General features: G+C 40.0%; 2 protein-coding genes across 2 annotated transcripts in view; both read right to left on the reverse strand.

The window, feature by feature from the left end:
- Positions 1-347: 347 nt before the first annotated feature.
- RB195_006036 (uncharacterized protein) lies at positions 348-22,143 on the reverse strand (the record flags this gene model as incomplete). Its single annotated transcript, XM_064178898.1, has 3 exons — positions 348-607; positions 3,250-3,306; positions 22,050-22,143. 3 exons carry the CDS (start codon positions 22,141-22,143, stop codon positions 348-350), a joined length of 411 nt encoding a protein of 136 aa, XP_064035901.1.
- RB195_006037 (uncharacterized protein) overlaps positions 3,246-26,819 on the reverse strand; it is a gene marked incomplete at both ends in the record, with an annotated part of 46,558 nt that continues 22,984 nt past the window's right edge. The window contains one exon of the mRNA XM_064178899.1: positions 3,246-3,306. Coding sequence (XP_064035902.1) covers positions 3,246-3,306 — 61 coding nt within the window. The remainder of the gene's footprint in view (positions 3,307-26,819) is intronic.

Raw genomic sequence — 26,819 nt, forward strand, 5'->3', positions numbered from 1 at the left:
TAAAAATTTTAAAACCCATGGGCAGGTTGCAAGCTTCTAGTCCCATGAGTTTCTGGGAGAACTTCCGTTCTCCCAGAGTGGACTTGTGGAGCTTATTTGTTGGAGGCGACTCCAAACCGCCTCCCTTGCACCTCCCAGTCACTTGATTGCAGGCTTTTGGCCGGACCGGCATGCGGAATATAAGAATGTCATGAGTCAGTCCTGGCTCTGCAGAAACAGGGATTCCATCCTCTGAATCCACCTGTGTCTCTGGGCAAGCACAAGGTCGCTTTTGGTCCGCGATTAGCCCCCTATCCGCCACCCGGGGACGCGCCACGTAGCCTCGCGACTAACCGGCTGTGATCCCTCTAGTGAGGGAGATCCGTGGCTGCTCCAATAATCGGGTCAAAACGACGTGAATCACGAGTGCGGTTGCAGTGTAGTTGCGTGCGCGCTCGAAGCGGCATGGTGAAGGCAGCAGCTGGAACCGTGGTGGGACCATCGCAAACTGCAGCGATGGGTGGTGCCAGCAAGGGTTTCACCACGCTTCTAGCCGCTACGCTCCACTGGATGATGATGAGCGGCAAAAGTGTGAAGGCGCCTTTCTTGAAAATCTCGAAAATGAGAACTAAACAGAGTCCGGTTCATGGATAGTACATCGCGCTTGCGTCGGCTCTTAGCCAATACAATGATGGGCAGGGTCAAGCGTGTGTTGAGGTTTTCTCAAGAGGGGGTCGTAAGAGGACTGTCGGAGATTGAGGGGGAAGGTCGTAAGGCTTTTCAGCACTGGAGGAAAAAAGCAAAGAGGAAAAAACGAGGAAATTGTTGATTTAAAAAAAAAAAACTCATAAGAGATGCAGAATGCTAGGAAAATAGATGGAGTGAAGTATTTTTTAAAAGATTTTGCTAGTATAATTTCACCCTTTTGGTCCAAGATTAGAGAAGGCAAGAAAAAGAGTAAATTATACAGTGCGTTCTAAACGAAGCCTTGCGGCCTTGCTTTCAAGTGAGTTTTTCTTTTAATTTACTTAGAAAATGGGAAATATTGAGTATGAGAGGAGGAATCAAAGAGTGAGTATCCGGTACCAATGTTTGGCTGAAGAGGCCATTGAGGGCAACATCCAATAATACCCGATGGCAATACGTGATGTGTTGCCGTTTTTATTGCGACCGTCAGAGATAAATTTCTGACAAAAGTGGAATTTTTGCATTTAAGGCGCGAGAGTTAAAACTGAACTCTTCTCAGCAATTTATTGTTATCACTCAAAAAAGCAATTTCGATGCTGTTACTGGGCGAAAAAAAGACATCTACAGGCGCCACCAAGAGATAAAATTAATACAAAGAAGGCTACACGCGTTTCTGAGTATCGACGATCGAAATGAATTTCGAGCAATAAAGCTGGTTCAGATCTCTAGAGAGAGATTTTTTCTATATCCCTACAAAGTTGGGTGCTTCTAGTTTTCCTAGTCTTTTTGAAACCTAGTTGAGAAAAATCCCAAATTTTGCCTCAAATTTTCGAGTTTTTCTCAACTAACGTTTGAGAGAACCAGAGCACCTACAGAGACAAAAATTTGCAGCCAAAGGTTTCCCTTGATGCTCTATAAAAATATGGCATCGAATTTTCCAGCGGCGCTACCGTAATCTTGCAAGGGAAAAAGTGCGAGATCTCAGATTTTCGGCGACGCGTCAAAATCTGTATGACTTCGAATAAAGTCCACTAGCTCAGCTAGTAGTTTATAAAGAATTCGGTTTGAAGTATGTTGTAGAGAAATATTTCCCTATCGAAGTTCATTTTCACTTTCTTCCAGGCAAGTTTTGTTCTTTCAAAAGCTAGCTGAGAAAAAGTTGAGAAAAATGGTAAATTTCTCATCTTCTTCTCAACTAGCTTTCAAGAAAATAAGAAGGTCCATGAAAAAGACATTTTATACCTTTTATAGCACAAATCTTCCTTTACGGAATGCAGCCACCTTTATCTTCCTCCGCCTCTTCTGTAGTCTGCTATTCATATTTATTTCAAACAACTAAAATCCGACTAGTCCAACAGTAATTTCCAATCAGGGCTTGGTTCTAATAGCTGAAACGGCTTCTAAATAACACCTATATGGAGCGTATAGTGGTTCAAATACAATTTCAGAAAAACTGCCGGTGAAATATTCTTCTCAGTAATTTTTTTCTGTTTCGCAAAAATCAAGATTCAGGTGAGGATCGATACTCATTGTGTGTAATCACTGGCAATGAGAAAATTTGTGCGTAGGAAGTAGAAAATAGTGAGAAAATGCCTTTAGAATGTGATCTGCATAGGTATTAGTTGTTTTTCCATTTTGCAGAAATGGAAAAAATCCGGCGGGGATCGAACTCTTAACCGTTTGTAATCACTGTAATCATTGTTTGTAATCAAAAGAAGAACTGTGTCGAATACACGTTGAGAACTTCAACATCTTTTCAATTTATATGTGCACATATGTACTGATTTACTTCCAGTCCTTACAGTGAGCTATCAGCGGCGTCCATGTTATTTACTAAACGTCCAATTTGTTCGTCTAATTCTGTTTATTATAACTAATTTTTCATTGCTATGAGCAGCCATGCCAGAAAGGACGAGATAAGGGGGGGGGGGTCATCTTCTGGAGGATCTCCTTTAGGAGGGTCGTTTTCAGGAGGGTTTTTTCTCAATTACACCCTTGACCCTGGTGATGAGTAGCCGATGGATTTCAACGCGGGTCCTGAAAATTTCCATTATCTTCATGTTTAGTGTGCAAAGCTTACGGCATCCGATGAACACTTACATCTATATAGCAGGGTCGAAACGACACGAAGCATGTTGCAGTTGCGTAAGTGGTTGCGCTCGAAGCGGGGCGTTGTAGAAAACGATTAGAATTGAGGTGGGACCGAGGCGAACTACAGCGAAGAATTGTGCTGGCAAAGGTCCTCACTCGATTCCTACCACATCGCTTCGACAGCGGCTGCTAAGGGACGTGACTGTGCCTCATGTGACCCGACTATGCCGACACTATGGCCGCAAAATTTCGATTATGGTGCACTATATGATGGTCCATTTAGAGGTAACGTTGCAATCATTTTATAGTTTCGTTTCGGCTTATGGATGCCATTAGAAGCTACCTATTTCTCGTTTCACGACATATCCGCAAATTTGCTTGATGCACGATATTCGTGAGAATTCATACAATGAACGCTTTTATGGATGATTTATTCGTATCCTCAACTAGGACCCTTTCAGGAACGTGAGCAAAAGTTTAGAAAATGCTCACCGGTGTTGAATAGAAATGCCGACGGCACGTCTGAAGATGGCACGTAGGCCATTGTTTCTGGAAAAGAAAAGGTTATATTTGCAAACTTCATGTAGTGGGGACACCTGTTGTTTAGATTGCAAATGCATACAGCAAAAATGAAAAAGCATCAAATCGACAGAGCAGTGAGGTAGTGGGATGAAAAACATGAATAACAGCCGGATTTACCATTTACCATGGCAATATGAGTGAGAGAAAAAAATTACCAGAGCTATAAACTGAATTGCCCTATTAACGTGAAAGGATTTATGCAGCAGAGAGAATCCAAAATACCATGAGAGAGTGCTGGGTGAACTTCACTTAAACATAAAGCTTCACACTTTATTTATACGTATTCTAGAAATGCAGCATGTATTTGAGCACATTCGTAAATCTCGAACGAGATATAAACAGAGAAAGGAAGCAGGTTAGATGGAAAGGAAATGTAGGCTGAAGAGGCGTACACAATATTTTCTAGCGCATTCCGCGAATTGATAGGGTGGGAGATCACAATACAGGGCCATGGAACATACCTATATTTGCTTCAAGAAAAATTGTTCTGTTCATTGAAATGCAGCAGGGGATCAAAAAAGACGAGAAGGAACACCACAAAAATGTCCTAATTGGATTTACTCATTACAAAAATTCGTGATCATGAGATCAAAGGTCATGATCACGAATTTTTGTAATGAGTAAATGTTTGTAATGAGTAATTGATGTAATAATGAATAATAGTAATTGATCTTTACCAGACGAAAATATTTCAAATGAACGAGTTACCAAATGGATTTGTTAGACAAAATTCTGCTTCGCTATGGACCTAATGGGTTCAAATTTCTTGCTTGGCTCTACATACATATGTTAGAGACTGGATATGAATACATGCACAGAACGAAAATTCAACGAAAGGAATGCTCAGATGTTTGAAAATATTCGGCTCAGAGTAGGAGTTCGAGTAAAAATTAACAAATCGCTACTATAAAATAAGTTGTAGCGCACTTCTGAGACGAACAGTATGCTCTGATGATGATGCCCCAAAATTCATGTGCTCTCTGCTCAAAAAATCAGAAATACAAAAAATCAGAAATAGAAATCAGAAATGATATTTGATACAGGATATTCTCAAGAGACACATAGACAAGAGGTTTACAAGTGGGGTAGAGCTTGACCCTCGTACTGTAGATGAATGGGTCTGGACGATGCCGGGCCGGCTGGTCGATAAGTGGGCTGAATGGATACTGAGAGGATCAGAAGAACGTGATGAAGAAACACGACACTTGGTAGTGCAAACGTACAAATATGTTGGGTGAGGAGGAGGAGATGTACTGTGTGGGTAATGTTTACTCTTCGTAGTGTACAGATCGGCTCTAGATGGAGCGGGGAGTAGATGAATCCGATGTAAATCTGCTGTAAATCAAATCAGTGATTCAGCCCGGCATGACCGCATCTACGATATTTGCAAAATAAGTGGCTGTACCTTTCCAGAAGAAATTGAAGGCTTTTCTGGTGTGAACAAATCTCAATTATATGATTTTCCTTTCAGAATCATTACTATAAGGCAGTACAATATGCAAAATGAAACAAACACTTTAAAGGCATCACCCCACGAATCTGGGGTGGTGCGAGTTTCAAGTGGGTTATGCCTATACGGAGTCGTAGATTATGGGGACGGGGGTGATTCCGCCCATTTCTTTCTAATTACCGTAAAAAACGGCCCTGAAGGTAAGACTTCGACTGTTCCAGCGCGCTATTTTCTACAAGGAGTTCGACTGGAGCGCGCCAGCCTTGTGCACGCGCCGCATCTTCCGCACCGTTTTTTACGGCAATTAGGAAGAAATGGACGGAATCATCTCCCTTTCCATAATCTAATACCCCGTATAGGACCACCTGAAATCCGCACCACACCAGTTTCGTGATGTGATGCCTTTAACTGGTGATTGGAACATACTGAATATCCTTCTTTTTTATATCTCATCAAATATGATAGTATAAAGGTATGAATAATAATTACAAAAAAAACATATTGAGATGCCGAAAAAAACTTAAAAATAAGAAAATATCGAAATGAGTAACGATAGTGTTCCATCGATAGAGGAGCGCGAAGATGGGAGATGGTACGACCAAAATGAGAAAATGTAGAAAATACAAATATAGAAAGTATGCATTATCTCTGTAGACCAAATAATCTCATTTCATACGTTTATCATAACCGCTTGCTCAAATTTCAGAACTATATAAGAATATACATACATACATATAGATTTAATTAGGATAGAATCAAGTAGAAATAAGTACATATCCAACAACGACCATAATAGCTCTTTAAAAAATACTACATTCGTTTGAATTTTTCCCAAGTTCGAGGATGAGCAAGAGATATTAAAAGTACAACGTAAGTTTGCTTAGGTCTTGAGAAATAAACAGATGAGAAGAAAATAAGCAAATGATTGCATGGGTGGGTTGCATCATCCTCACTGTACGTAGCAAAGATAGGTGATAGCTGACTTCAACTGAAAATTCTCACAAAAGAAAATCCATGGAAATTCATCATTTCAACAGCGAGAATATTTGATCTACTGACATATACATGTTGAGGATCCCAAATTACTGACTTTTTTGACAACTGAGATCGGAAAGTGTGAACAAAGTTTATTCAAAAAGTAAATCTGAGCTCAACAGGTGCAAATAGTCAGCGCTACCCTTTCAAACGTCCGGAAGCATATAGTACATACATATAAAGGGCAGAAAGCTTAGTAATGACCAGAATGTGAGGAGTTACACATCATAGCAATGGGGCAAACAATCGCGATGTCGCTGGCGGCCGCACACCTCAATGGAGCGGCCGATGAAAGTCGAGAAAACATCGTCTAACGGGCCTGAGTCACATGCTCGTTTACGATGTTTCTCCTTGATCCCGTGCTACTGTTGACTATGGTTTTTTTTTTCAGGAATACAAACATACAGGTTTAGGAAAGCATGCAGAAAACAAGGTGGCACTACCGTTGCTTCGCGCCACGTGAACCCGCTTTACATCTATCATTAATCTAGGAGGAAGGACATTTTTTTTCTATTATAAGCTAATTCATTTTCCAACACCTTATTGCTAGTTGCATCTGCGTAAACACAAGGTGGAGTATGTTTGCGGTCGGACTGGTGCCGAATTTCTCCACCCTAATAAAGACAACTGCTGCGACGAACACGCGTATTGACACACATTTTATCGTCCCATAGTTTATTGCCGCATAAATACTAGAAGGCATTCTTTCAGGAGTCATTTTTGGAATACAAATTGCAAAAGAAACCACGTGAGTAGGTCAATGTCTGTTCAGAATATGTAAAAATTCCAGTTAGAGGAATTATACGGGAACAGGGAAGAAGTGAAGCGAACAGTTACAAGACGTTTCTGAAGAACCATCGCTGTGTTGACAACGTTGAGGTGTGGGTGCTGCTCAATGCTCCCCTCTATTTTTGTCTGACAAAATAATAAGTGAGAATATGATGTGAGAATATGCTGTATATAAGCGGATCAAAACGACCGGGATTCTGTGCAGTTACGTAAGCGGATGTTCGATCGAAGTGGTGCACTGGGACCCTCGCTCATCTCTGTATTGCATCCGATCGTAGCGGGCCAGGTGCCTCATCTCGATTGTCTCCAATCTCGAACTGCACCAGTTTCCGGGTAGCTTCACCTTACTGCATGCGTGCGGACGCACCGGAATACGTTATCAGCGGACAAAAATAAAAAGGAGCGCCCGTATCGAATCGAAACGTTCAAAAGGAATCGACAAGCTCAGGTTATTTGTGAAAAAATGTAATTAATCACCACGAAATCACCACGAATGAAATATACAGCGAATACGCAATGAAACCACCTCATGACGCAGCCTTTTGCCACTGTTTAATGTGTGTAATTCAATAATAATAGAGAAAATATGTCATAAGATAATGAATTTCTTTTTTTATGACTGAATTTTTATGTAGACGACAGTAAAAAATATGGCTAATAGTACGGCAGATAATAATAATTATTATAGTAATAGTAATATTGATATAAATAATATAAATAATAATATGAATTGGTGGAAAATGTTAGGCACTCAACTCAGAAGCAGCACTGTTTATGGCTCCAACTTTGGTGATTTTACTTTAGATTAATGATAAACATAAAGGAAGTATCCTGCTTATGCGCCATCTTCCAGGGGCGCTTACTCTACCTATAAAGAAAAGAGTGGCGACAGATGCGTTGCAGAACGTTTTACCGGCAAACACTTTTTTTATGAATCCCTTTTGATGAGAATTTGAAGAGCGATCTGGCGAACAACCAGTTCAGAGAAATCTAGAAATAAATTTAGTGGTAGAAGAACCCAACAAAATGCTAGATCTAACAACAATTCTCTGTCTAAAGCAGTGCACATTCGGAGAGAAATTGCTGGAAACGACGAAATGCGAGGATATACGTTATGCGGTTAGCGAATGAGGAATAGCAGAAATCGAGCACCTGTCGGTGGCTACGGAAACCTGAAGGTTCTATGCGCTGGCGATTTGCGTTAGCAGCAAAGAAAAAAGCCCTGCTATTCAGAAAGGCGAGCACATTAACGAGTACTTCAAACACAAAAACCTATCAATTCAAGTTATTTATTTACAGCGTCCAAAAAGCCATTACGTAAGGTACTCCAAGATAAAAATTTCCCTCCTCAGTTCTCGTTTTCTTTTTTAGACCATAAAAAAGTAAAGTCCTTCCGAAATTCGAAATAGATGGACACTGCAACCACGGGAAGTAAAAATCTCCACAATAACTGTAAGATATGACCAATTGCTAATGCTGTCACTACTAACGCAATACTCGCCGTGATGCGCTGAGGGGAATTCGATCGAGATCGCACAGCAGAGGCGTCCGCGCCGTTACCGCCGCCGTATATATTTGAACATCTGCCATGACAACAAGACATACGAGCAGTATACGCGTATCGCATAACTCGTCCGAAATTCAAATAGTATGATACGGGAACGAATAGTACTTGTGCGGAAACGGTCGAGATACTGCGGCTTGCGTCAGTGAAGTTATGCGATGCGGCGAATAACCTTGACGGATGGGGGTAGCCGAGAACGAGCGCGATCTCCACCCCCGCTCGTCGAACACACGCACGACGCACATGTCGCTACCGATATCCTATCACGTAATATACAACGAAAACGTTGGCAAAGTAACAGGAGAGTCCGTCACGTTCTACGAAAACAGCAGCAGCAACGAAGAGGGAGGGCAAGCAGCGACGGGCGGTTCACTTGATGGAGGAGGACGCTCCTGAGTCACTCACATCACATCGTTGCGAAATAGCTTTCGAAAAAAATGTGTCTAAGTACAATCAGGACAGCGCAAAACTATGGAAAAGTTGGGTAACTGGGACTGTGCACAGAGAATAACAGAGATTGAAGTATCATATACGTGATTAAAGTCAGTAATTTTTGTCCGAAAAGTGCACGGAAATGGGCACTTTTGTCAAGTTTCTATGCAAATATGATTGTTATGATTGTTTATTGAATGCTATGTGTAACGGCATTCATATCCGCATGCTCTTCAGACCACAATTTTAGGTCTTAGAAGAGGTTTCTGCCCTAAGTAGATCAAAAAATGAGGAATTTCCGAAGAACCTAGGATTTTGAAACGATATTGAGGCACCACTTTTGTAAGCAGAATAATTTCTTGACGTTATTCATTCCAGAAGAACGGTAGCCTCAGTCAAGTCTTACCAAATGTTCACGTTTTTCTACTTCCTCTTATGTAAGTGGCCTACTTTTTAGAATCTTCGAATTTGCCTCATTCGTAATTGATGACTTATTTTCATTGATTGGAGCGCTGTATTTACGTGCATGACTCAATACTTGAAACTCCTTTTCATTTCACAAGTTCGGTTCTCATTCTTCGATCAAGTTTGACTCAGCTCACATTCTCTCCTACCGGCTTGAAATTTCTTCCTCGAACTAATTCAACGGTTTTTTTCGGGCGTTACTTGAGTCGTTACTAAGATTGTTATCATGCTATAAATTTGGCTGACGTCCTAGTCTACGCACCTTAGAAAACAAAGAACTTTTTTTTCTACCAATTAAAAAAAGCTGTTGGTTGCAATCTTTTTGAAAGAGCTTATTTGATTGGCTAAAATAAGGTCATTTAGAAAGATAGCAGTTTTACAAAAACAGAAAAATTTGATTTTATGCAGTATTGGTTGTTCGGATTGCTTTCGAATTCTCTTGCATATTCGAACCGTAAATACATCGTGAATTTACGGAAGGTTTGTAAAAGTCGCTTTTAGTGAAGACATTTTGGAGAGAAAACGCTCGTACTACGTTGAAAGTCTGTAGAGTTTTGTGAAATTTCGTTTTTCCCCCAATTTTCTTAAGACACAAATCTCGTCAATTTTGAAAATTTTTGTACGAAAAGTAGGCTAGTACTATTTATGGATGAGTGAGTTACTGCCATATTTGCAAAGTTGAGGAGCTATTTAATAAAATAAAATATGCGGTACCTGAATCCCATCAAGATTTATGCATAGGAGATTACACTCTCAATTACTCCGGAATAACAGATTTTGTTTTGGACAAATTGGGCACTTCACTTCATGGCATCGCTTACGACCGAACGAAACTATGAAACTGTCTCGTAGATTTTATCTTTTCGCAGTGATACAGGATCACTATTCACAAATAGTTTAGATGAGAATTTTAATTAAAAAAGTAGCTTAAATGAAATGAAACTTTATACTCGAAAAAAGTTAGCGATGAATAGGAACTTTATCAGTTATAACAAAAGGTGTCCAGACCCGCTCGACATAAATATAGGACAGGTGAAACCGTATTCTTACGTACATACGTACATTTGGGTGGAATCGAGTAACGTACACTCAAGAAAGTAGGTAGAAACGTCCTTTGTGCGAAATCCAAGGTCAGCTTCACAAAAACTAGTATTCGGGAGACAGTACAGAAGTGCTGAGTGATTAGCAGAGTCTGAGTGAGGTCCGATGCGAGTGTCGCGAGAACAGGAGAAGGTGAGTTGAGGTGCAGTTGCAAATGGGAATAACGTAACACTTCCTTTTCCTATAGCATTTCTTTGTTCGCAACAACACCATCATGGTGCAGTACTTTTCATTTCAACCGATTGGACCACGCTAGTTCATGTGCTGCGGTGCATTTTTTGCGTTATTCTAATACCACAGAAAAGTCATCTTTTTCTCTAAATCTCTCCAACTATTATTTGTGATTGCCCATGTTCGACTGTCTTTGAATCTCGGCATGTTGAAACGTAGTTTTTAATTGATTTCCTTGAGCTGTAGCCAAGATTGGTATTGATCTTGAGTTTGCCTACCTTTTGGATGCTTTCTGTAGGTTGATGAGGCGTTTGAAAGGATAAATCACTAATGGCTTTGAATTTTCCAGGCTCTGACGAAGGCGATAACGCCGAAACGTTAGCCGTTGTTTAATAAAAGCGATCAATACCAATCTCGGCTACAGCTCAAGGAAATCAATTAAAAACTATTATTTGTGAAATCATCCAAACGTGCCTGACGAATCAAAAGTGCATAAAAAATTACTAGTACCACTTAGGTGCATAATCTTCTAGTGAGCAAGCGAAAATGCTTCACGAGCGGATTTTGACGAATAGTGCCTATTTGAGATGTGCCCGGACAATATGGGCACTCATAAGGTCATCTCGGATGAACGAAACGAAAAATAGGAATGAATGATGTGGTAGTGTCTAAGCTCGAGGGTCCTGCCACTGAAATGACCTTGTTGTTCCGGCAGAAGTCATGTTATTAGGAATAAGAAAAAGAACTAGAGAAGAATTAGCTACATATTTTTGTTTTGGAGTTCTGTGAGAATTGTAAGCGATAAGAAGCAGCGAGTAAATCACATTACTTTTATATGAGATATCAAGGAAGAGGACGAACTGGAGGTTTCAATGAAAAGCTGCTTCATTTGACGAGTTCATTGCCTAGCTACTAGCCCATATTATCGAATTCTCGTTAAACCAAGCTGCTAGAATACTTTGCGAGGTAGTTAACTTTGAATACAGGAGGATATGCGTGTTTTATGGTGTAGTGTCCAGGGAATACTAGTATATTTTTTGGTACATCCATAAGTTTGTAAAAGTTGTAAAATATGTGTTCTTGGTGATGTACTATACAAAAAAATACAAAAAAATAATAGAGAATTTGTCCTCCCATTGAAAATACAGGGAGCTAATTGCCGGTTGAGCAAAGCAACGAATATGATTTAAGCAGGGCGAACTGAGCTCTTTATCGCCTCGGCGGTAATTTATGAATTCTGCGGACTTCAGAAGAACTGAATAGAGAAATGAGTAGCACTAGACCACACAACTAACTAGTTTTGCCCTAACATCAATGGAGCACCAGGATGCTTAGGATTTTCGGCTTATCCAAAACATAGGAAGACAGTCGTCACATGGAACAAGACCATCAACCTCACCTATCTTTCAGCCATTTAAGGCGGAAAGCTATTTTTTAACAGTTCACGCGAGCTATTTATTCATGAATTTTCTGAAAGACCAATATTTTTCGAGTCTAACTGTGTCAACCGTTCCAACAAATCAATGGGAGCAAAAAACGGAAATTCAGAATTAAGTAGAGAATTAGATGGATTCTACCGCTTATAACCTAGCAACCCTACGATTCATCCCATATTCCACATCTGTCACCACAGATCTGAGATAATTGCACTCAGCATTTCATCCTTCGTCTACCCCTCTCTCCCTCAACTCACTTCTCTTTTTCATTTTCTCCCCAGTTTTCTACTATGCAGCATAAATATACGCTCGTAGGAACGAGCGGAAATTGGAGATTAACAGAAATTTTCTGAGTAAATTCGGATCACGACGGGATTCAATCCAGCCAACCGATCACGGTGGCGATGAAGAACAACAAAGAGAATGATCAAAAGTGACAGCACATAAGGGAACGCCTATGCGCTGCTCTTTCCGAACAGAATGTGAATTTCGAGATCAATATGCAATTCGCCAGCAGCAGTTAGCAGACGGTCGTCGGCGCATAACCGACGCATATTTTGCAGCGTAGTGTGTGTATGGCGGGCCGGCCGCCCATGTCTCTCTCTGTGCGTTCGTCGTCCGTCGATCCGACACCATCTGTCGTAGTTCCGCCGAACGCGCGAAATGTTCGCTCGTAGCTTTAATTAAAGACGGACTGAGACGGCATAATCTTATCCAATTATGTGTCCCGTCGGACGTATTTTGGAAGAATGAGGATGAGGATGAAAACGGAGACAGATCTAGTAGAAACGATGATGAAGACGGGTAGCTGCGACCATTTCCGGCATATATCCATAGACTGACGAGATTCTAATTCGATTATGCACAGCAGTGGTGGATAGGAGAATCAAAACAAATCCTTGGACGATAATTGATAGACGCTACGACACCTGCGATGTTCTGGCTACTATTAGATTACGTGGAACTGATCGGAATTTTTACATATTTTTCTAGCGTGAGGAAAATTTCTGGGCAACAATCAAAGTTCAATCCATCTACCATTTTGAAACATTATTTGAACGGATGAGGAGAAAATTCCAAAGAAACATGACGTCTCACTAAAATATTGCTTTGACTCAATTTAGATTTCGCTTCCTTCGAAATGAATCGCAGTAAGAATTTGTTAACAAGAAGGAACATAGAGAATCATTGTTTCAGTACTAATCGCAATGGAAAAACGCAACTGGATTGGTCATAACATCATAAGTGAAGAGTGGAATCCTCCTGGAACGGCGTCACATTCGTCGAGGACATTCAAGCAGGTCTCTGGAACCTTCATCAGCAAGTATGTTAAACGATTTTTCGCAATTCCGCTGCTTTTATTGTGATCCAGTTTGAGAAATTTAAAAAATACCGCTCTTCTCATTTCCTTACCATCCCAGACTTCTAATTTTCAGGAAGAAATCGTGGGTAGTGTTGACTGTTCTTGCTGTGATTAAATAAACTACAGCAGTGGATTTGGCGAGATTCATTGGTAGTATTTAGGGTTTGGGAAAGCTATTTAGATTTAAGTATTTAGAATAAAACCCATACAAAAGGATTTAAGGGGTACGACTGCAGCTGCACCTTTGTTCAGAAGAAAAAGCCGATCCCTCTTCAAAAAGTGGAAATGAGAAAAAAGGAGCAGCGAAAGCTGCAGAAAGAGAGCCTTAAATAAACTCATATTACAGCTGCGTATATCGTACGAAAAGTTCTTTTGCACGGTGTCAGGTTACACTCTTCCACGAAACGAGAACAGTTCACATAGTAAAAACGTGGATGCAGAGAATCCATCGAACACTTGCTCTATGTATTTTCGTGATGACTCTTTCTGGATATAGATGTGATTCATTATTTGTGCCTAGGTTTCATGACCAGCCTTCAGGTTTCAAGATGAGAACGAATGAAACTCTATCCATCGAGTGTAACATCTAAAAACTATCGGAATTGGGGATTGATGCGATGGTTACCGTAGTTCAACGGAAACATATGTACCCTCATTGTGTGAGGAGGAAAAATCAGTTACCATAGGACCAAATTACACTGCACTGAACACTGAGTCATTCGGTTGGTTTGTTATGATTCATCGGTCGAGAATAAAAGTAGAAGTCGACGAAACTGCTTCACTGAATTGCTATGTCGACCTTGTAAGTTTTCCGCTACTTAAAAAATAAAAAAGTGAACTTGGTATGGAGTACTGTAAGGATTATGTGCATCCCAATAGGGGTTTTAAAAAAACCCCTATTGGGATGCGCCCATGCGTTCCACTTCAGTTTAAACCATTCCCACTTATCTGCTAGCCCCAACAGGGTCTTCCACCCTTTCGGAGTCGCTAAATTGATACTAGACTTGTTTGAGAGGATAAAGCACTGATTTGGCACATCGCCTCGGCCTCGAAAGTCATTCGCTGTAGCCACATCCCTAGAGAGATTCATCAAAGCCATGCATTTTATCCTTTATTTTGTTGTTTTGTTTGTTGTTTATTTTAACGATCAACACAAAAGGATGGATGCGCTACCTGTACGAAACGTTTCACACGGAAGGACGAAACAATATCCGACCGACACTTAAACTTCCCATTGCCGCATATTGGCAAGGCGAGACATAAGAAATACTGATTTCCACGGGTGCATCTCAAAATGGATAGTGGCGTGGATTAAGGACATTCGTAAGGCTGCCCTCAAGGTCAGGTAGTGGTGAAGAACTCTAAGTGGGGCATTTGTATGACAAAAGTGGCCTCCATAAGGGGCTCCATGCACAAACATCGTCAACATCGCCTGTGTGGCCTCTGTTATTTTTTGTGACAGAAGAAAGTGAAAGAATTTACGTTATCAGGTCATCCACGAAAGTGAGTGTAGTTCTGTTCGAACATATACATTTATAGTCATCTAGACTCAGATTTATAACAGTACAAAGATTTCTCAAATCGTGGACGCTGGAGTAAAGGTGGAACCCCTTTTCTATGATGTTATCCCTCTATTATTCATTGCATTCACTAGTTTGTGGATCTGTAAAAAATGCACCAGATTCCATCTGGGATGGTCACAAAAACACTTCTCCTTGAGCTGAGCAAATCCAGGAAATGTGGAGCCGATAAAGTCGTATGGTTTACGTTTTCTAAGATAAATGGTTGATCATAGGTTCTAGTGGTCCTGACTGGTCAACGTACAAGGAATACTCCCTTCTCCTCCTCTGAACTGGTTTCCTTTGTAACCTTCCTGACTGCAAATGCAGTCTGTCGGAAGGCGATCTATTGATTAGCATATCTGTTGCTTTGGCTGAAAGTCGATCGCTGGCTGCAAAGCTCAAGTGCCTGGCTTTTTCGAGTTAAATTATTAGAATAGAAAATCAATATAAGTGGGATAGGAAACGAACGTTAAGGAAGAGATGGCGGAGAAAATACAAGGATTAGCCAAAAATGATGACAAATGCTCCTGAAAGAGATTGACTGGATTCAGGGAATTTCTGGAATTTTCTTTTTGAGGTGGTGTTCTCGAAAAAGTTAGGTATGACTTTTTGACGAGGAGTAGTGAAAATTGCTGGTTGCGCTCAATTACTGCCCTCCGGCCGACACATCGCCACCAATTCCCCCAAAGAGCACTCAACGGAGCAGCGCAAAATTGGTTTCGTCGCATGTCAGTGTCATAACGCTTAACTCATCAGCATACACATACACATCGAGCTCCAGAGTGGAAGACAACTCAGTAGAATACACGAAGCGAAGGAAATAGGTTCATAGCAAGAGAACGGTTCGCTGATAGACTAGGATTTGAGATACAATGTCAACTCACGTTCGCAGCGATTCGGTTAATAGGAGAAGAGGTTGGAAGAGACGATGAGTGGAAGTGAGACGGGATGCTGCATGCGCCGGATGTGTGCTCGAAGTTTTTTCCCGCCTCTCCGTCTTTTCAATGGTGGAATATTGAATCCCACGCGGACGGTATTAGACGTGAACAGCGTGCGCTCCTCTAATTAGACCTACAAGTTCATTTTCACAAATCTTCGAGGGCATCAAACTTTGTGGAACGAGGATGTCGCCAATCTTAACAAAATACTCGAAAATTCTGCCGTTTATCCGGACAATTTCTTCCGTTTTTTTTGTTTTCTTTTGAAGGATAGTTAAACCAATGTCCGTAGAATCAGCCAGATACAGGAGAGATTTGGGTTTTTTCTACAAATTTTTCTTTCTTTAAAATAACAGATTGGTGCTAATACTCCATAAATTGTCTTAGAAGTTGTCATTTAAATGCACTTTTCGCATGACAGGACTTAAACAAGACTGAAAATCGAGTGTATGGATTTAAATGAGAACGACGAGCTTGAATAATCTCGATTAGATTCTAGTAAATTACAGTGTACGCATCGGCGCTCATGTCGACTCGTCCGTTGCATCCTGTATGCATCTTCTCTCTCTGACAACCTTCAACTTACCGTAATTGTCGCCTTGCCGAACACAAATAGTACCGGCTCGTACGCGTGCTTATCAGTCGGAACTATTCAATGGAGAATAAGATTAAGGGAGAAAAAAAAAGTAGAGAGGAGAAGAGGAACAAAAACTTCAAGAAGACCTCTGCAGCAGGAGATGCCCTGCCAAGCAACTACACGAATGTGCAAGAAAGGCAGCTCCAGAGAGGAAGAGGTTAGGCAAAATTTTTATGAGCTTTGTCCTTCCTTATTTTATTTCCTTATTTATGACACATCTATGGATGTTTCCAAACGAATAAAGAAGTAAATAAGGACACACTCGCCCTGTGAAATGGTCCCATCGGTCAACCAAAGTAGTGCCTGAGTCGTGGGTGCGGATTCGAGACCTCGGTTACTAACTACTGAGTGACATCTCTTGTCGTTGTTTTAGCGCACGCATAAGTACACAACGGTAAACAGCTACTTAGAGCACTATCCAGAAAGTTTGTGGAGAATTTCCGTTCTCTGTTACGATGTGCAAACTTTATGAGTATCTATAGGCTGTTGTACCTTAGCAATCGCAGTAGTCTTTTATTCCTCTACTCGTCACCTTTTTCCATATTTGTTGAAATCCATGAAATAAGATGATTTCAGTTGCAAAGATGCATCAATTTTAAACCAGATATCTGAATACCGTTGAAGAAATAGTATCGATCTAAAAGGTCTTAAGCCGAAAACTGAGAATGAAGAGATTATGACTATGTATGGATATTTCATAGACGTATGGATTAATATCTACATAATTATCTAACTGCTGTGGACGGTGAGGACGCTTTTCGTGTGCGACATGCATGCGTGACATTGACGGCGATTTACGTCGGTCACGGATCAAACACATACACATATTTTGTGGTGGGATAAAAACTACGGAATTTTATAGCCCACGGAAGTGCTGCAAACCTTTTTCCGAGAAAATCCTGAACAATATATTACAGGAGAAAAAGGTGAAACTAAATTTTTCCACGCTGAAAGATTGTAATGAGTAATGAGAATAGACAGTAGTCAACGAAATATCAGCCCTTGACGCTAATTTCCTAATCCCCAATGTTACGGTCACATGATTCAGTGCTATTCAGCACTCTTCACCATTTTTCCCCCATGACGTCCACGAGAGAATGGGAGCCAATCAGGCAGAACACGCGTGCAACTTTTCCTCTCTCATTCATAGACGAACTGCTCCACTGAAGCGAGTGTGACAGTTGCGAAGACGGCAGCGAAGCATCTACGAATGTTTGGGCTGATAGTCAGCTACAAATACAAAGCGAACGAAGAGAAACACATCAATTTTGCAAGATTGGTAAAGTGGATGGCGGTGGCGCGAGATGCAGTGGCCGGGCGAAGGTCGAACGCATATCTCGCCGTGGACGATGGGATAATTGAGCCACGGAAACGCCATATCGAGAAAAAAAGCCTCTGGTCATACGAAATTAATAACCTCACAAAGGTATATAATAGCTATAAAATTCGGTCACTGTACGAATAATTATTCGGCGCGGCGGCGATGGCGGCGACTTGTGTGTTGGTCGAAATAAAACGATGTGCGTTGCAGCTTTCATGACATTGTTCCGCATTTCTCAACAATTTTTTTTCAATCACACGAGCAGTTAACAGGAGGCATTTAATTATCTGTCTATTCGTCCAATACACATAAAAAAAAGAAAATTAAAAAGCCCTTAGTGGGACCAATTTTGTTCTCAGTAGCTTCAACGAAATTCTATCGAGAAGACAGACATTCCTGAGAATTCATCAAAGATGAAAGGAGCGAAACTAAGCAAAAATATTCTAGAGCAGTCTCTTGGAATCGAGGCGGATTTTTCTTAAAAACCTCAAATGACACCTTCAAAAGTGTTAAACACACAACTACATGCAAAAACTCACAACTCATAAATATTTTGGTTGAAGAAGAAACAGTTTTTCAGTCTTTGCACAAAAGTCTCTTTCCTAGCTGATTTTTGAGACCGACAAAAAAAGTTAGAAAAATGCGGAGCAGAAGGCATCCTAGAAGGAACTACTTATGGATTCAATATTAGGTAGTAAGTGAAGTGAAGTAGCTGTCTGAATGGATTTTTTTTATCATACAGTCATTTTTTCTTCCTTCTTCTTAACCGTTATTAAGAAGTTCCAATGAATCCAATTAATTTGAAAAAAAAACATAGAAAACTATTTTGTGTCATTCTGACCATCTGAAATTCTCTTCTGACTATCTGTCGACTGTTCCGACTTATTCTGAGGAATACTGTATTGTACAGAAAACTCACAAAAATAGTACTCAAATAGAAAGTTAAACATTATTGCGTCATATCAATATTTTAATCAAACAACGGTTATTATTTAGGGATCGTTGAAAAAGGTGGAAAAAGTGAAGGGGAAATGCTGCTGGTGCTGGAAGAATCCAAATAACACTCACAGAAATTACAGGAATTAGCCAATTTGAACAAATTAGTCGCTCAGTAATTGACGTGCACTCCTGTGCAGAAATTAAAAATAGTATTCTTGTCAGAATGAAAAAATACCAAGGAATCTAAGACACTATAACGAAAGGAAATGGAATTGTGAAATAAGAGATGAAAGAGGAAATTGGATCCGATCGAGAACAGCAAGAAATTTCGGAAGAGTGAAGAAACGTGAGCAAATGCCCGAGATATGTGGGATATTTTAACGAATTCAAAAGAGGGAAATGAAAATTTCATTTATCAGTGAGAATTTCTTCGTAGTATTTTCAGATGAGAACTTGAGTCCAAGGGGTTTTGGGACGAGGGAGAGACAATGGTGGAGGTTCCTGAATAATTTCTGGAATCTACTGCAGACGATACCGAGCCGCCATGCTTGTGGCGGCGAGAGCAGCCAGGCCGCGATCAGTTACTTGCCGGCGGAGAAGAGTGTCACAACGTCAGGGATGCAGAGTCAACGACTGATTGACGAGTGATCGTGAGTGATCGCCGAATGTGAAACGAATGCTGTTTCCCGCGGAGCAGCAGAAGACATAGTCGAATCCGAGCGCCTTAGCATCTGTTGGGAAGAACGAGCATTGAAGACGTTTTATAGAGTCGAACAGAACGGATTTAAAGGACTGAAGCCGATAAGAGGACAGCTGAAGTCCCCTTTTATGAATGAGGAGACTTAGAGAAACTTTCTTCTGCTCTTCCTTTTTGCAGACAATTTCCTTGAAGATGGATTTAGTCTTGCGACTAGAAATAAGTGCCAAGCCGTCCACTTCCGCAGATTTCCGAAAGCCAACACGAGAAGATGTTTGAGCTTCGAATTTTGCGCTCACCTTCTTCCGAAACAGGAAAACGAGATAACCTTGACAGAATGTTTAAGTCGAAATATCTCTAGCAACTGCTTGTAAAAAATAATAATCCAGCAAAAAATGTCTGTGTTGCCTGAAAATATATAGCCAATGCAATAGATGGATAATTAAACACACAAAAACGAAATTTCCGGCCCCAACTGGAATGAAGAAAAGGTGCGCATTCGCGTGTCAATGCGTCGCACCATTAACGGAATTTTCCAGTCTTTTTTCATTATTGAAGTATTCCCGTTTGTTTCACGAGGAGTATCGCCGAGGTGAAGCTGCGGTCTTGCACAGCTGCAGTAGTTCAATCTTCAATATCCAGGTTCGGTTTGGTTAGCTTTGGGACGTTTCCTGCATTTCCGTTCACTCGTTCGAGATGGTTTCAGTGCACTGAAGATAACGAGCAGAAACTTTCACAAGTTTCAAAACAATATAATATATTAGGAAATCTCATTAATAAAAAAAAACATGTAAGCAGAAATTATTGTGCAGTTTTCGGAAAATAATTTATCACCGGTATCTCAGCCCAAGTTTCTACTCGCCCTGGATTCTGCAATGTGTGGAAGATAACACACGAAGATTTTGATGTCCATAAGTGGACGGAATCCAATACGGTTCCCAACACCCAGAATTAACATGATCTGTTTACAACGAGAGGAAAAATGTTCAAATCGTTTAGGGCTACTCGCCGTCCCGAACTGTGGAACCGTTCTTTCAAACTCCCGACTAATCCAGCGCTAAAAAGTGCAGATAGCAGATATATTTTTCTAACAGATTGGAATTTCTTTAAAAACAAAAGGATTTTTTTCAAGAATTTATTTCAAGTTCTCATCAATACGTGGATCTTTTTACAACAGAAATGCTGTTAAGATAAAATGCAGTTATCGTTGGCACTTACCATTTGCCATTGACTCTAGCAGTCAGCATACAGTACTACTAAATGCAATAAGCATACGGTAATTACGGTTGGAAAAATATCTCATGAATCGTTGTACTTAGAGATGATGAATGGTAATGACATGTTAAGATTCTGGATAAATCTGAAGAGAAGAACTACGTCGTTCGAAGTAAGGGCTATTAAAGAATGAAATATATGGCCGGATGCGTAAGACGTGCAGTAAATTGTGCTCTGCTATCGGAAAGGATGGTTTCCATGAAACGGTCGCCTCCGGGATGAGGGCAAATAAAAGATGAAATCCCGTGAATTTCTCCAAGGAAAATGTGGTGAAGTCCAACATGTCATTAAAGCGTGGATATTGGCATATAAAGGTAGCTTATGAACATATTTTTACGACAATTTTTTGAAATCATCCGCTTTCTTCTTCATCCCTTGAATCAACTTAGTAGAAAATTTGTACCAGGAAAAATGAAGTCAATAATTTTGTTCGCGTATAATCTACATATAGATAGGAATTGTAGGAAGAAGTCAATAAAACTCAAAACCCATGAACAAACTCTAAGTGTTGGAGCCCAAATTTCAATTGCATGTAAATGTATAGCTAAGATAAATTGCGCCTTCACAAAAATACCCATATCTAATCACCGAATTGGAGGAGTGACAAAACTCGCCACGAAAATCTTCGTGCTTCCAAAAATAAGTCAATTGCTGACGTGACGATGATAATGTGGTCCTAATGTATTCGTCTATTTTCATCCGCTGATGATGGAGAAGTAAAAATCAGCCAAGTAACCAAATATTAATAGGAATTCGAATTTCCAACGTTCCATTAAACGTTCCAAACATGCTTATCGGCAGAAATTTCTCATGCAGTATCAAAATGTTTACTTTTGAACTCCAGCAGAAATAGGTGCCATTTTTTAACAGCAGCAAAATTTTGGGGGCGTGTAAAGAGGAAGATTCACTTTCGTTAGCACCTAAATAGCTGACTCTGCTCACCTACCGCTAATCATACGCTGCATCACCGGTCAGGATATAATTCACTGTCTGCTGAATTGTTTTGGAGAATCAGACACATCCGCTGCAATTTTGAGACGAGGTGATCTCAATTTTGTAATCGTACCAGAAGCAAGAGAAATCCTCGCATGAACTATGAGTTAAGGCTTTAATAGCTTCAAATTACGTATATAAAAATTTTCGTTAGAACGGAACACCTATCAAAACCTTTTCTTTCCTTTTTTCAAGCTTTCAAAAAAAAGTAACGGTAATGAGAATTATCGTTATCCTGTAACTCCCAAGCTTTTTTGCAGCCTAATTTATTTCTGCACAGAGGGACCTTCTGTATCTCTGACTTCATGGAACTTACAGGAAGAAAAAGAGTTCAAATTTGGTAAGATTTCTAGACTTTCTGAAAGTAATAGACAGGAAAACAGCAGACTCCCTTTCTTTATTAGAGCACCATACAAAATTCCATGTACTGCTATCAAACTCTGTTATTTTTTGACTTATTCGGTAATTTCGACAAATCACACCACTCTTTTGTGCATATTTCCTTGTAACTGCACAGTTCTTTGGCCAGAAAGGCATCTTGCCTGCGTTTCTGTGAACGACTGGAGCGTGACTTCGTCGAGGTATGTTCGCGTATCCGCCGTCATATCCACTGAGCACGTAAGGTCTCGGAGACATTCGCGAAGAATCAGGCGGGACTCTCTTTACCGTTCCTCCAAAATTTTGACGTCTCTGAGGCTAGATTCCCTCGAAAAAATCTTTATTGCAATGATCAACACCAACAATATTCTGTTATCCACGAAAACTAAGGCGAGTCCTCGAAGGAGCTTAGTATGGAAAAACCAGTAGCTCGACAAGGATTTCTCAAAAGTGAGTTAGGATCCCTTACTTCCTCCAATAGAAAAAAACCATAAGCAAAATTCACCGTCTCACTAGTACTTTCCCTACGCTAATGAAGCTTGGTCAACTGTTTCCGAACTATTTTTTTCTTATTTTGTTTTTGCTCTTAAAAGTGTTGATGAAATGAAACTATTAAAAATTCATTCGAAAAAATGTAGAACAAACGCTTGAAAGTACATTGGGTTCCAGCGAAAAAGTATAAGAAAATAGCAGATTTTCATGGAGCTTGAGGCTCCTATGTAGAGAAAGTGAGAAGAATTCTCAGGAAATGGTTTCTGGTAACTCAGAATGAGAAAAAAGGCGAAGCTATAAGAGATATGGTAAAAATTAAGTGCATGTAATTCTATACGCTTAAAAAAACAATGACATCACAAACGAATGGAACCAATGGTGGCTACCGCAATGCAACCTAACCATACAGGGGTTTTTTCACCATATGTAGGTTTTTTCAACGATGACAGAGAAAACGATATTCTTGAGAAACGAAAGCAAACACACTTCTGTGTATTTGTACACTTATATGTTTGGTGCTCGACTTAGGATCGAGGTAACGAAAGTAAGGTGCTGAAAGAGCTAAAACGAGAGTGAGAGTGATGAGTGAAATGGAGGTTCTTAGGACTTTACTGGGAAGAAGAAAGAAATTTCCGACTCGAGCTGAATACACTTGATGTAGAAATCTTCCAAGAAAATATAATAAAATAGAGAAGGAATCTGCAAGAAATAAGCCAGTTGTTGCTTCAAAGAAATTCAGCGCTTATTTCATCTTCGAGAAATCACAAAGAAAAGACCTGGGATCGGGTTTTGCTATACAATGCAGAAATTTTTTTGTGGAATGATCAAGAATAACTAAGAATTTCTTGAGAAAAGTGCAAATGTTGACCTCCATTTCAGGGAATTTTCTTCTTTCTTAATCACATTTTACTATTTTCCACCAGTAAAATGATAATAAGTAAGTACTAGGCTGAAGGCAAAACAAACCATTTTCCCCGTCTCTCCTTCAGCACTTTATCAGGCTTTTCATTTTGGCATCGATTATTTTACCAGGACGGGTGTAGTGCAACCGGTAACCGCTGCAGCTACACGGTCGAGGGTTCGAAACCGTCCTCGTGCCAACCAAGCCTTTTATCCCTCGATGTCGATAATTTGGTATCAAACTTGTGTGGGGGATAAAAGCACTGACTTGATCATCGGCTGGCCCTCGCAAGTGGTAGACACGCGTTCGTAAGCGTCGACGATACCGGGCTGCAGGAAACGCGTTAGCGCATCCTGAGTGGATGATACGCCACAGAGACTATTATTTTGCCACGAAAAAGGCTATTTCCATGTGAATACATTGCTTTAGACCTCAAATTCCAAAAAAAAAATGCGCAGCCGAGTTGGACCTCGGAAATGTGGCAAGAGAAACCATTACTCTACCCTTAGGCTATACCTGAAACGAATTTCTCCTGCGACCTCTCTGCAATAGAAGATCCAGCGCTATAGTACTCGTTTCTTTTTAGAGGGCTGAGAAAAATTACAATTGCCACTTCTTCGACCGCCGAAAATGTGTATAATAAGGACAAAGATGCGAAAAAAAGGTTCAAAAATAAAACCAGGATGTACTAGGAATTGGTTGAAATGAGGCTCTGAAGCTATTACGCAGAACTCGGACCACAAAAATTATCAAATAACTGCGAGGGGAAGCTTTTTAAAAAGAGACAGCATTGCCATTAAATACACAATAAGAATAGGATAATTACGATCAACTAAAGTTCCGTGCATAATTGTTTTATTTTTATCCATACGACACGTGCCACTTCAAAAAATGCTACGAACGTCATCCAATTTTATTTAAATTTATTTATTTTTTATTTAAAAATTATTTATCTTTTAAAAATTTATTTATTTATTTCATTATCATTTAAAAAAATATTGTCAATAAATAAAATATTTCATTTCTTAGAAGAGACGGAAAATATTACGACGCAAGCGAGAAAATGACATCTTGTGCAAAGGAGAGTCCACTTAAAGAGAAAGCAAAAAGCTAGCTAGACTCTCTATTTCTACCGTACCTTTGCGAGTGGAAGCACGGTAGTGAGGTGACAACACGTGAATTTCACATTTTAGAAGAGATCAAAAATTTTCAACTGGATTTTTCAATCTTGTGCGAAGGATCCCATATTTTCATTTAAAATTTAATTTACGATTTAAAAGCAATATCAAAAAAAGATTATTTTTTATTTTAGAAATATGGTGTGTGGAAAAGTAATATATTTTTGTACAGCAGAGAATTTTTTAAAAAACAGACGGAAGTCGAGAAAATACCAAGTACAATACCAAATACAAATACCAAAATACCGAGTGTGAATAAGAGAAAGTGTTTTCTTTTTTTTTACTCTCCTTTCCAGATTTTTCACCGATTATTTAGGAAGAAACTTTTTTTTATTAGTTTTTTTAAGGTAACCTGCGAAATAAGTTTTTCCCATATTTCCAAGGTAAATGGCATAGTTTGTTTCAAATGTACCCACTTTTAGATAGCGTGGATTTTTCCAGGAAGTCAACAATATTCTGTTTTGCTTTGTTTTCTCGTTATCTTCCTTTCTTCTGAGCTCTCTCAATAATTCTGTAACAATACTTCCTTCCCACAAGGAGGAGGAATAAGCAGGGTATGAGAAAGGTGTTGCTTTGAACAAAATTCAGGACTTATTTCATTTTAGAACAGAAAAAAGCCACAGGATCGTCCATGGATATGAAAACGCTGGAGAAAATCGTGGCGAGAGTTCGACTGAAAGTAAATACCGCAGTTTATTTCGAACGCAAAACACAGATGGATGAGTGACTGTTTGTTGGGTAGTTACGCTGCCACCAATCTTCGTTACAGTCTTTTCTTTCAAAAGTTCCAGAAGCATCTGAGGACCGTTAATAAGTAGTTTCGCTAATCGAGGACGCATTAGTAAAAAAAAACCTCTTCAAAATAGCGTTTAAAAAAGTGTAGGAAGGCAGGTTAATTTTTTTGGTTTATTGTTGCACTGGATGCGGGCTACTGGGAAGAAAACGCTGTGAATGATTGACATCGTCCGAAAAGGATCTCCAGAACTTATAACGAAAAAGAGGAGATCTGTTAAAAAAACAGAAGCAAGCAATGCGAGCCGAGACAAAAGAGTAGAGGAGTTTCGAGTTTGACGAGGTAAAATGTCGGACCGAGGGTGTATGACCTTGGCTACAGCGGGGAATGTCCTTTCGTTCGTTTGCAGACCAATGTAAAAGCAAGAAGTGTGGGATTGTCGAGGAACTCATAAATAAGTGGAATGTAGTCTGCAGCGCATGCGCGCATATCGCGTTACGTCTGGGCGAAATTCGAGGATGACAGAACGGAAAGAAATCGTGGAAAATATTGTAGAAATGGCCATCCGTGATCTTTTGGAAGAGAAATTTTGTCATAACCAGAGGTTAGCACGTTAGCTGACGCGAAGGAAGGACGATTGGTTTCCACTTGAACGAAAGATTTAGTTTTCAAGCCAGTTTTGCGTTAAATGGAGAAGACAGAAGAATCTAGGTAAGTCCTTAAAGCTCCCCTACCTCGAAATACGCAGGCAGTATAAGGAAGAGAACAGAAAAATGAGGGAATAACTAATTTCAGCTTCTCTTCGCCTAATTTCAGTGACATTTTTACCATTAGTCGTAAGTTATCTACAACCCGAAGCAATTTTTTCCGTGGATCTTGCTAAACTCTAAACCCCTCATATATTTTTTCCAAAGAAAGCAACACGATTTCACCTCTACCTGAGCACAGCTTACCCCTAAACCTTCCTGGTGCTAACTTTCCATCACTAATTAAAATATATGACCCATTTTCTGCAAATTTTTATTTCTGTAGGTATAAATTGTGCATTCAACCCGTGCCAAGTAGTACAGGTCTTCCCTATCTTATCGGCACAATATATTTCTGCGACTGCACTGAGATAGTGTGTTAGGAAGAGAGAGCAAACCTAAGCTTGCGGAAGCGAACGGATTAGTGGTGTGGTTTGTAAACGTGAAACACTAAGAATTATCAAAGTAAACAGGTGCCACGAAGCTGCGAATCTGAACGGGTAGCGAAAATAATTTGAAAAGCTGGGACCATTTCTATGTGATTTTCTTCTTTTTAAATTTGAATTACATTTGGACGGGCTTCCAAACAAACACTACTTTTTAATTTCACAACAGCGGAAGATAACAATGTGGAAGATCTCAAACTACTGCAAACAGAAATCCAATTCCTAACAAAGTGCCAAGCTAGGATTTGAGAAACGAAAGAGATAAGACACGAAAGAACAGGAAGATCATCAGAGGAACGCTTCTACAAAAGTGGATACTATCCTCAAACGAACAATGACCAAACTTTTTCTGGGGTTCTAGCAGGTCCCTTTGGGGTGTATTATTCCAAAACAGCCCATCTGCTAGCATTTTCTTTATCTTCGAGCTTACGTTAAACA

Source organism: Necator americanus, chromosome I (assembly GCF_031761385.1).
Source record: "Necator americanus strain Aroian chromosome I, whole genome shotgun sequence".
Classification (NCBI taxonomy): Eukaryota; Metazoa; Nematoda; class Chromadorea; order Rhabditida; family Ancylostomatidae; genus Necator; species Necator americanus.